This window comes from Cannabis sativa, chromosome 3 (genome assembly GCF_029168945.1).
Source record: "Cannabis sativa cultivar Pink pepper isolate KNU-18-1 chromosome 3, ASM2916894v1, whole genome shotgun sequence".
Taxonomy (NCBI): Eukaryota; Viridiplantae; Streptophyta; class Magnoliopsida; order Rosales; family Cannabaceae; genus Cannabis; species Cannabis sativa.
Window position 1 is genome coordinate 51,966,275 of NC_083603.1, and position 11,871 is coordinate 51,978,145.

The following is an 11,871-nucleotide window of genomic DNA, read 5'->3' on the forward strand; positions in this document are numbered from 1 at the left end:
GAACAACATAATCTATAAACACAGCCATATAAATAACATAATAAATACAAATAAATAGTCTGAAAAATAGTTGCAAATTTCTGAAAAATAAAACATAACAAGAGACATAACAATAACATAGAATTACAAGACCACTACCTAAAACGGACTTACAACAAAATAATTACACAAAGTAACTAAAACCTAGTTACATTGTCTACTTATCTACCTTCTCCTCACTATCAGTGGATTCATCATCACTGCCCTTATCATTTTTTTCTTTTGAGTCAGAATCTTCATCGGCTTGACCATCCTTCTCTTCACCTTCACTACCCTCCCCTTCTTCATCACCCATAACATTCTCTTCTTCATTTTCATCAGATTCTTCAGATTCATTTAAATCAAAATCTGCTTTATCACCACTTCCATCATCATCATTGGAAGAGTCACTGCCTTTTTCCTATATTGAAATTACAAATTAAATTAGTATAAAACAACTTAAAAAAAACCGAAAAACAACTATTGAAAAACTAAAATACCTTGGCATAGGAATCGGCAAAAACAGTAGAAAACTGTGTCTGCATTGAAGCCATCTGAGCACCAAAAGAAACAAAGCGTGCGTACACAAACTCTTTCAACTCAACCAAATCGGATGAAATCTTCGTTGGGAAGTATGCAACGAATCGATCTTGACCTCCAACCCATGAAATTTCTCAGAAAAGGCATCGAAGCTTGACGAAATGTCACTGCGAGCAACGATTGGCTCTTCGGGAACGGGAAGACTCTTGTAAGAGTTGTAGTCGGTGTCGAACTTGAAACCGCTCGCTTCAAAGCTTTGAACTCACCAGCCGTGGGCCTCATATTTGAAAGTTGCAGCTGATCAAAAAACACCAAAATAAAAATTTCAATTATGAAGATTATTAATAATGAAAAACAACACAAAAACAACTACTGAAAAACCAAATTACAACAAACAGATATACCTTATCTTTGGAAACATCAAAGATAGTAGTCTTCAAAACTTTGAAAGTAGGCTGACTATTGCATGTCCACTGAGTGATCCTTGGAATACGAGAGTTTTCCTTTTGGCAGTACTTACCTTTCATGTACTTACAACACTCGTAGAACCAAACTTGAAGAACATGAGGACAACCAATCAAAGTGTAAAAAACACTCGGCCTCTTTCCCGAACTCCTTGCCTTCCTAACACCCTCAACCCAACTATCAAGCTTACCCTTCAATGAGGAAATAGTCAATTCAAAAGAACTCCGGCCCCAAGCAAATTCATTGTACCTCCCACTATCTACAACATCTAAAATAGACTTGGGTACATTTTTATGCTTAGTGCCACTAAGCAAGAACCACTCCACAAAATACAAAACTGCCAACTTCACAGCATCCTCATCAGAATCACCCCACCTCTTGGTGGTAAAATATTCCCTAACACATTCCTTAGTGATAGAGGACGAAGTTGGCCAATATCTTTCACAAAGACTATTAACCTCTTGCTTAAAATCTAAGACACTACAGTCACCTTCACAGTCTAACCCAATAATCAATGCAAATTCCTCAATGCTAAACCTAAGCCTAACACCGCGTATCATTACCCACAACTCAGCATCATTAGGTTGCTGAACCTCCCGGAGCAACAACCCATGAAACACTTGGGGTTGAACTTTAAAATCAGGAAGGTTAAGGAAATGACCAAAACAGGTTTTCGAAAACATTTCAAGCTGTACATCTGAAAGACAAGACTTAATGTTCTCTATCACCTGGAAAGTAGCAGTGGAAAAGGCTTTCGCAATGAATAGATTCTTCTGGTCATAAATATAATCCCATTCCTGTATCAATTGAAACAAAATAAATCAGGACAAAAACAAAAAAAAACTAAAACAAAAACAGAAAACAAATAATAAAAATAATTTTTTTTTTTAAAAAAAGGACACCTTAGGGGGATTTTTCTTTGGTAGGTCAAATCCTTCAACCTTCACTGAGGTCCTAGCATGGACCTGCAAAAAAAAAGTAAAACATAAGCAACAAATCTTAGATACAATAACAATGAATATATAAAAATGTAGTAACCAAATTACAACCAATAAAAAACCTAAAAACAACGTTTATGAAACCCTTACAGTATGATAAATGTAAGAGATAAACAACTTTCAAAAAAATACAGTAACAACACTGTCACAACTTATAAAAAAACAACTAAAATATTAACAACACTGTACAAGCTCGTTGTTATGAAATTTCGAAAATGGTAGTCGATAATAGTAGTGTGACAAACAACCGAGAAAAAACTGACAATAAACATATACAAAACTAAAGAATAAACAACACTGAAAGATCTTGTTGCAATTGAAATTAGTAAAATGCTTCTCAATACTAATAGTGTGTAAAACAACCGAAAACAAATTCACAATAAACATATAAACAACCAATGGGGAAAAGCAATTCAAAACTGTAACAAAATACGAATTGAACTGGGCAATTTTTCAACAACCAAACAACAACTGAATAAAAACAACAAAACAACATCAACCACAATACATGACAGAAATACATAAAGAACACCAAAAAAACATAAAAACATCCTAATAAACACCTAAACCAGTGACCTAAAAAGCTCATGTAAAAATTAACACAATAAAATGAAACCAAGCAAATTTAAATTACCTTCGATGCAACTTTGGGCTTTTGGTCCTCAACATGCACTTCATCCTCAAAATCAGAATCTGAGGAAACCTAGAACAAAAAATGGGGAAAACTTTAAATCATCAAATGCAACACCACAAATAAAACAACCAGAAAAAAACTAAAGAAAAATTTAAAAACAACAAAGAGAAACTTACATCGCGTGCAGACTTGGAAATTTTTGCTCTCTTAGTCTTAGGAGCATCGGCTTTAACAGGAGGGGCTCTTTTCTTAGTGCCCGATGTCTCTGGAACATCAGCCACTAAATTTTTAGCAATTTTTTTTAACCCCATCTTAGGTTCGACTTTGGAAGTAACAGTTGGAGGCTTCTTCGATTTTTTAGAAAGTTTCTTCGCCGGAGATGGTGATTTCGAACCACTTCTAGTGGTTGCCATTTATATAGAGAAAATATAGTGGAGGATGACAATGTAGGTTGAGGAAAACGTGGGTGAGGGCTTGGAGAAGGTGATCGTGGGAAGAAGAAATGGGTTAGGGCTTGATAATGGTGATCGTGGGAAGCTCGGTTTGAAGAGTGGAAGAATCAGATAAATGAAAAATTCAAAAAAAAAAAAAATAAGAAAGGAGTTATGAGGTGGCGTGCGTGTACGTGTGTAAGGAAGAAGGGAAAAGGTAAAATTGTAATTATTAAACTTTTTGAAAAGTAAAATTGAAAAATGTAAAAGTTAAAAAAGTTTAAAAAACCGTGTATTGATAAAAATGTAAAAAAGGTGTCAATTTTAACATGAGGTGTAAAAATCTCCCATTAAAACCTCATTTTTATATATATATATATATTATATAGATATATTTGCAAAAGTGTCCGTGAAATAATTACCAATAACTCATGTACAACTTTTACTACCAAATTGCTTTTTGAAAATAAAAATATCATTGACTCTAAGAAAAATTATTACCAAATATCAATGACAAAAGATTGGGGATTTATCAAAGGGATAATTGCACTGTAAATATTTTGGGTAGTTAACTTGAATACCTTGCTAATCTTAATTAAACAAATGTAATGACCATTTAGCATTATTATGAGAGTTAGTAAATAATTAGAGTTTAATTTAGAATTAGACTCTTAATTATTATTTATGCAATTATGGAGATATATTTGAATTTTAAGTGTGTTAATTATGTTATATGTGAAATTTCATGATTTTTATATTTTGCGAGTAACAATGGAATGTGGCGTGTGGCCTATAGAGTCACTTTATTTTAATTTAGTATTTTAGATATAGCAGGGTAATTTATTTAGATATTTGAAATGTCGAGTTATTTTTGGAGGAATGGTCTAAGACCATTTTACCCCTAAGTATGTTAAATACCATATGTTTTAGTAAAGGGTAATTAGGTCATTTCATCTTAGTTTGTCTTATTTGGTGTAGATAATTACAATAATCCTTTTTATTATTTTATTTTATGCTGAAAGTCTATTTGATTACATTTGTGTTAGTTGATTAAATTATGTTCATTGCAATTTCACTAGGTGGTCTGGAGAGTTGGAAATGATTTGGGGTTAAATTGAGATGTTGGTGAGGTTTTTTAGGGTTTCTGCAGGAACCGGCCGGTTAACCAGTTCGAGCTAGTTCTGTAGAACCAATTAACCATTTCTCCTGGCAGAAACCTTGAGAATTAGTTTTTCTTTTTGAGAATTCGATTTACCGGTTCTAGCAGTTTTGGAACCCTAGTTTTACATGTTTTAGCGATACTTAGAGTATTGTCATGCTATTCATCATCGAGAAACTTCTAGTTTTGATTTTAAGTCACTGAAAAGTGATTTAGCGTATCACTTATCAATTTTACAAAAATTGTGATTTAGGGGCTTATAAACCGTCTAGCAGTAGTTCCACTCAAGTTGACTATGTTAGAACTTATTTTACCAGGATCTAGAGTCACTAACATGTATGTTGATTATAATCTATAATCTAACACTCTTAATATGAATTTTCTGATACGATAAAATAAACACATATAAAGTTTAGAAAACCTTACATTGATGGCAGCGAAATAATATGCTTCCTTCCACTTAGATATCTAACCCTTGTTCCTTTTTGTTGCAGAGTAATAAACAGATCTGAGCTTGGATCTCCTTCTCCTTTAGTTTGGTTAACCACCATCTTCTGCACTATGATTGAGTACTTGACTTGCTACGTGTGGGCTTGGTACTCTATCACTGAATGCTTGAATTTGATAGAAGAACAGCAAGAGGAATTCGAAATCACTATGAATGAGTCTCTCATCTATTAGTTATCTGACAAAGTTAGAAAATTAGGTTTAGAATGGTTGAAGTAGGTTGGATGAGAGTAGAGTATCATGTTCTTTTTATAGTATTTCAATAAGGTTTTAGGATTTAATTATATGGATTAAAAAAAGATAAAATAATGGACAAAAATCAAGTAGTGGCCGGCCACTTAATGTGGGTCTCACTAGTTACAATTTTGCCATTTTATTTCAACCATTTATCTTTCTTTCATAATGATATATTTTCTAATTTCAATCATATAAATGTCAAAATTATATATTAAACAATTATAATTAATTATCAAATAAAATTGCCATTTATCTTATTTATTAATTAGACCATACAAAGTCCCTTAATTAACAAATAAACTCCAAAATTTCTTTTCTTCACAATTAAGCAATTGCTTGGTGAAAATTCACAAATAAGACATAGTCTAATTTTAGAATTATAATTGATTAATTAAAACCAATTAACTGAGTCTGCAAGCAGTATTATCTCAACTAGTGTGAGGATCATGGGCCTATATAATCAAGCTTCCAATAAGCAGAACTAGAATTTACCAAGTAAATTCTCTATCTTATTAATTTCTCTTTGCGCCACTATAGATTTGGAATTACACTCTTAATTATATAGAACGCTCTATATGTACCAAGATATAGATACGCTCTGAATATCTGTTGTTATAATTCAAATAGTCAAAGATCCTCTATAGATGATCTACATCAAACAGGGACAAATTTAGCTTTCTATCCTTCAATATATTTTATCCTTAAACACTTAGCTACCTATAAATGATATTTCAGTAAGCTTTCAAAATTCTCATTTCATAAACTTTCTAGTAATATTTTTCAATCAATGAAACGAAAAGGGCGCAAACTTTAATTCCCGTATGAAAAATCAAACTTTCAATCCTAATAATCAATGTATACAACATCAAATTTTAAGTTCTCAAAATTTATAAAAATAAATAATAAATAAAAACAGATTTTATAAACACAAACTCAAACATTAGAACTCCAGTAAAACACTAAAACTCAAATATTAAAAACCCACACAATAAAATTCGAGTACATAACTTAACACATATATATCAAAATAAAAATTAAACCATAAATGAGAATTTGTGTTACAATTTTTCGAATTTCGGTATTTATTAGCAATAAATTTAATATTTTAAGTATTTATGTCACACATTTTTAATAGTAAAGTTAAAATTTTAATATAATTTTATTAAGTAATTATTATTAATTATATATAATTTAAAATATTTTATATATCCGCCGGAAAACGCGAGTATTTAAATGAATCAATGTGATGAAACCTAATAGAAATATTAAATTCTGTAAATGTATAAATTTAAGAGATAAAATTGCTAATTATTCAACTTTTTATTTTATTTTTTTTTGAAGAAATTAATCAACTTTATTAATTGCAATCACTCGAGATTACATGAAGCAATTCAGTAGAAACATCATTGCTTGTAAGAGTACGATCAGCAACAAAATAGGATGCCCTCGCAAAGGAGTGAGCAACACTATTAGCAGACCGTCTAATGAAATTAACAGAAACATCACCAATTTGTTCTAAAAACAATTTGCAATCAGAAATAACACTTCCAAAATAGGATAACAAAGGAAGATTACTACGAATTGCTTGAATTACGGAGAGACAATCGGATCCCACCACTACACCATGCCACGCCTTTTTCTTCACCCAACTTAAAGCCTCCCGAACCCCCATGGCTTCGGCCAAAGCCGGTTGAACTGTACCTGCCCGACAGCATGTTAGTGCCTCCATCAAACACCCATTTTCATCTCTTGCTACACATACAAAAGAATAAGTTCCATAGCTGTCAAAAGTTGCAGCGTCTACATTTATTTTTATCCTTGTAGCAGCTAGTTTCATCCATTTCACTAGTCCATCAGCATCTGTTAAATAAGCTGGTGTGGGAACACAGCTTCGGTCTTGAGCTTGAGACCAGTTGGAAAGGGTAGTATGAGCAAGGACCATTACACTCTCAGCCGTGGTGTTTTTCTCAGACCAGACCAGATCGTTCCTGGTCTTCCAAATCGCCCAGCAGGTGGCTGCAATTAGTTCTTTTGTAGCTGTGTCTACTCTCTTAAATATGGCTTCCAACCAACTAGCAAAGGTTATAACCCCCTGAATATGAGTCCTTATTCCACCAGAATCCCAACAGAGAGAAGCAAAAGGACAAGTGACTAAACAATGTAAGGGTGTGTCAAGATGATCAATGCACCTAGGACATTGATTAGCAATCAGCACATGTCTAGATTGCAACCTTGTTTTCGTGGGAAGACAATTCGAGGTTGCACGCCATAACAGATCCTTTATTTTGGGAGGAACACGTAGCTTCCAAATAGACTTCCACACTTCCAACTCATTCAAGATCACCCCAGCCTCCTTCTTCAATTGCAGAAATTTATATGTTGATTTCACAGAAAAATGTCCAGTATTTTCCAAATGCCAATATCATGAATCACAAACCCGACTTGAAGATAAAGGAATACTAAGTATTAAACTAGCGTCCCTGTTATTAAACAAATCTCGCACCAAGTCAACATCCCAAGCTATTTCTCCCGTAACCATCAACACAGAAACATTTTGATTCACCACTTTTTATTTTATTTGTTTATTTATTTTTGTATAAACGTTCTAAATTCTAATCCAATTTTTGATCGTGGTGCAACTGAATTAGTTTGGATGGTATAATGTAGTAGGATTGCTCGAAAAAGAAAGAAAGAATCTTAAACTTGTTTGGAAAAGAAGTGTCGAAGTTCTTAGACTAATGAATTACTACGTACATTTACATACATTTTACGTTACATCATCATCATCATGGACTCTGCTTCAGAAATCTTCGTCCGAATCACTACTTGAAGATGTCATGGACATATCCGACATGAAGTTCGAATGGAAGTTTTGAAATTTGTTCCGACTCAACATTGATGGCGGCGACAGCGGAGGCGATAACGAACCCCCTGCCGTACTGTTCTTCGTTGCGTTTTTCTTTTGAATCCTTCGACATGTTTCTACGCATACCTGATCGATCATGTCGAGAAAATCCTTCACGATCACGAAAAGCCCAAATGGGTTTTGAACCCCTTTCACTTTCGAAGCTCCCGCTTGGTAATAATACTCTGTCGTCTTCTTCACCAGCTCCAAAACCCTAATTTGTTCCTCTCGGACAACCTTGATCTCCTCCTCGCATTCCTCTAAGAACCCTTTCATTTCTCTAGCGAACCAGCACTTGTCCTCGTCGTTTGTGCAGAACGAGAGTCGTTTTCGAATATCCGAGACTCGGCCTCCGAGGGAGCTGCAGACATTGACGAAGCTATCCGATTCGACTGTGGCTGCTTTCTTTACATTCGAGAGTTCACTACTTAGAGATTCCAACAATGGCAAACCTAGCAAAAGGTACTCTTTTTCCCTCTCTTCTGCTGTGAGATTATCATAATTTGCAAAAATGGCTAGTTGGGGTTTTTGGGTATTGGTTCTTTTACTAATTAGGATTTGATTTCTGTTCTTTACGTTACGTTTACCTTCTGATCGAGCTACTTGCTCAACAACGAAGTGGAGCAAAGTGGTCTTTCCATCATTGCTTCTGATATCTGAGAGCTTTTTAAGAGCGTTAAGGTTGAAACCTTGGGCATTGCCTCTGGCAGTGCCGGCATTCATTCGGTTGCCAGCTTTGAGAATGGCTTCCAGGAGTTTGAGGAAGAGACCTCGAGCTCTTAGCTCCTTGCAGCCTAGTTCAAGAGTTTGAAGAGACTCCTTGAACTGAAGGATTTCTGGGTCGTAATTTGCTTTGAAAAGCATGGCGTCGAATCGGGTGAATGCCGAAGGAACAACTTTGAGGATATGGTAGAGGAAGGACTCTGCGTCTGCAAGTCTACTTGGGTTGCCGCTGAATTGCAGGATTTTGGCCACTTCTTCTTGGGTTGGAGAGATTTTGGTAAGCTTTTCAAGGGTGTCCGTAGCGAGTTCCTGGCCCTGGCCCTCGGTGAGGGCATCAAGAATTTCCCTGCGGGAAATGGCTAGTGATCTTAGGACAATTGCGGTGTTCTGTGATTTTCTGGGATCCAGTAAGAAAATTTGAGTTGGAGGGCCTGAGTTCATTTTGCTGAAAGCTGAGAAAAGGTTGCTTCTTTCATAAGATTGGGTGTTGGTAGTAGAGTATCCAAATAGATTTTCCATAAGTTCATCGTCGAATCTGTTTAAAGTGTATGAGAAACGATTAATGAACATAGGTTAATGACCATGAAAATCATGAAATTTGTTATCATAGTTATTAGTTAAGACATGGTTACCTGAGTGAACCGTCATTAATTTCATCCCAGACCGTGGAATGATCAACATCTGCCGTAACCTTGTCCCAGTGCAGTGGTTTCAGCTTCGTTTGCCCAGCCATAGTAGGGTTTGAGCTTTCCTCCCTGGACTTTTCTTCTATGTTTTTTGTTGTCATCCCTGTATGTCCAGCTTGGGTTCGTCTTGATGTATTCAAACCACCCGTAGGCACTTGTGGTGGTAGGGCAGGTCTTGGTTTTACTGGGAGAGGTGGTGGTGGTGGAGGTGGCAGAGAAGGAGGAGGAGGAGGATATTGTGGTGGTGGTGGCCGGGCTGTGATGCTATTATTTGTCGGACCAGGTTGTGGAGATGGGGTCAGCTTTTTCGGGACCACTGGTGGAGTTTGTCTAAATGAGGTTCGTGGATGTGGTGGCAGCCTATGTTGCATTTGTAGTACTGAAACTGGAGCTGGTAGATTTTGGTTCTGCTGAAATGGTTTCCCCATTTTATCAGAAACTATCTGATCAGATGATGGTTCATGAAGCAGTGGAGCTTCACGAGGTTCAAACTTTTCGTGTTTCTCTTCTTCAGCATCCACTCTCTTCTCTTCTGCTTCTTCCTCTTCTTCCTCTTCTTTGTAACTCGGGTTAAACACAAACTTAGGAAAATTATTCTTAAGCTGATCATCTTCTAGTTTTCTCATACTAACAGCATCCCTTCCATTTCCATAACCCCTCAGATCTTTGACATTTCTGCTAGGCTGCTTGAACTCTTCACAAGTCATCATAACCTCTTCTCGCCGAAAACTAGCCTTAACCTTATAATTCTCTCGGCGACGAGCATTATAAAATTTGTAGTAGAAAAAGATGAAGATGACCGTAAAAACTAGGGTGATTGCAGCCGTGATGACTATGGTCCTAACAATTATTCTGTTATGTGGAGAAGACATTGCTGGAAAAAAACTAGTCAAGTACCTTAGATATGAAGTGTGCTAGTCAAGTATCATAGAGCTTTAGATTGAGGTATAGAGCCAACAAGAAGATGCAATCAGAGTGAAGAAAAGTACCAAAAACTGCCATAGATCATCAAACCCCATAAAGAAAATGTTTGGGCAAACGTGTTAGGCACTGAAGTTTATGTCTTCTTTTTTTTCTTTTTCTTAGTAAGAAAGAGAGTAAACTCCATCTGATTTACTTAGGTACAGATGTTTGTTGACAGTTATCAATGGAGGTAGTTGTTACAGGTGGAATTTGTTTTAAGCTTGTTGGACCTTTTGTCCTGTGAAATTACTATCACTAGAATATGTATATTCAGAAAGTGGGTGTGAAAGTTTCAATTGATTATTGCCGTCCTTGCTTTTATGGCATTTTACGGCAAGTGCTAGGCTACTAGGAAATGGGGTTATATCTAATTTATATATTTGCTATTTATTATTATTATTATTATTATAATTGTTTGGCTGTAAAAATCCTAGACCAGCTGTTTGAGTTGTGGAGTTTGTTGGCTTCATTTAATCAGGGAATTCATGTAATTTAGTAAAGTCAGTAGCCGTTATTAATGAGGAGGATATTATAGGTAATAGTGTACAATAGTATTAAAAAGGTTGGGGTTCCTTGTAATTACATTGTCACGGTTTGGTTGTTGGACTTTTAATTGAAATACAAGGATTTTCAATTATTGTTTGCATTGTGATTGGAATAACATTTTTTTTCTTCAGTACAATACAAATGACCAATTGGCAAGAAGAGAAAAACATAACAAGTCCATACAATTAACCAATTTGCCGGCAAAACTAAGGATACAACTACAGTGCAGCAAATAGGTTTTGCTTTTGTACAATTTCATATGCTTACATTTAATCATTCCCTTCATTTTGTTCAAAAGCACCGTTTGTACTGATAATGTGGTACTGCAACAAATTATAGAGTAGTAATTTCACCTCTTTTAAGAGAAAAAATTGATTATAAGGTAGAATAAGTGAAGAAGAACAGATTTTTTTTTTTTTTATTATTATATTACATAATAAAATAAAATAAAATAAAAATTAGAAGACAATTTCAAAAAATATATATATAAATATTTCACAACCCTTTTAAAAAAAGCCAGATTTAATAAAAATAATTTCATTACAATAATCTCAATTATTTTTTTCTTGCCAGTTCAAAATAGAAAGTATAGGGTTCTATAGAAAATGATTCGACAGTAAAATCTTCTTTTTCTTTGGCCAGTTTCAAATTGGTAGTGTTATTGTCAGTTGTATAGAGGGTTTTTTTTTTTTTTTTTAAAAAAAAAAGAAAATCTAAACTTATTTGATTTAGTTTTAGGTCCTTATTATTTGCTTTTAAGCTTTTTATTTACTGTTATAAACGTGTTTTTTTTTTTTTTTTTTTTTTTTTTGAAGATTATATAAGTTTTCAACTATTTATGTATAATGCCACATCATAATTCATGATGCCGAGTGTTGACGGTGAAAACTCGTCAACCAAACCGTAACCGGAAAATTGAAACTTGGATGTAAGACTTAGGACAAAGATGAAGCTATGGAGATATAAAAACTTAAAGAAAAAAAGTAGAATAACTATGGAGAAAGATAAAAACACATATTTCTCTAGGTTAAGTGTTACAATGATTTTTCAACCCCTTCT

The 11,871-nt window shown here is 34.6% G+C and overlaps 1 protein-coding gene across 1 annotated transcript; it reads right to left on the minus strand.

Moving 5' to 3' along the window:
- Positions 1-7,644: 7,644 nt before the first annotated feature.
- Positions 7,645-10,920, minus strand: LOC115709775 (formin-like protein 4). The gene is made up of 2 exons (XM_030637983.2): positions 9,250-10,920; positions 7,645-9,152 (listed from the first exon to the last, which is right to left on the minus strand). Exons 1-2 carry the CDS (start codon positions 10,173-10,175, stop codon positions 7,790-7,792), a joined length of 2,289 nt encoding a protein of 762 aa, XP_030493843.2. The 5' UTR covers positions 10,176-10,920; the 3' UTR covers positions 7,645-7,789.
- Between the last annotated feature and the right edge of the window lie 951 nt (positions 10,921-11,871).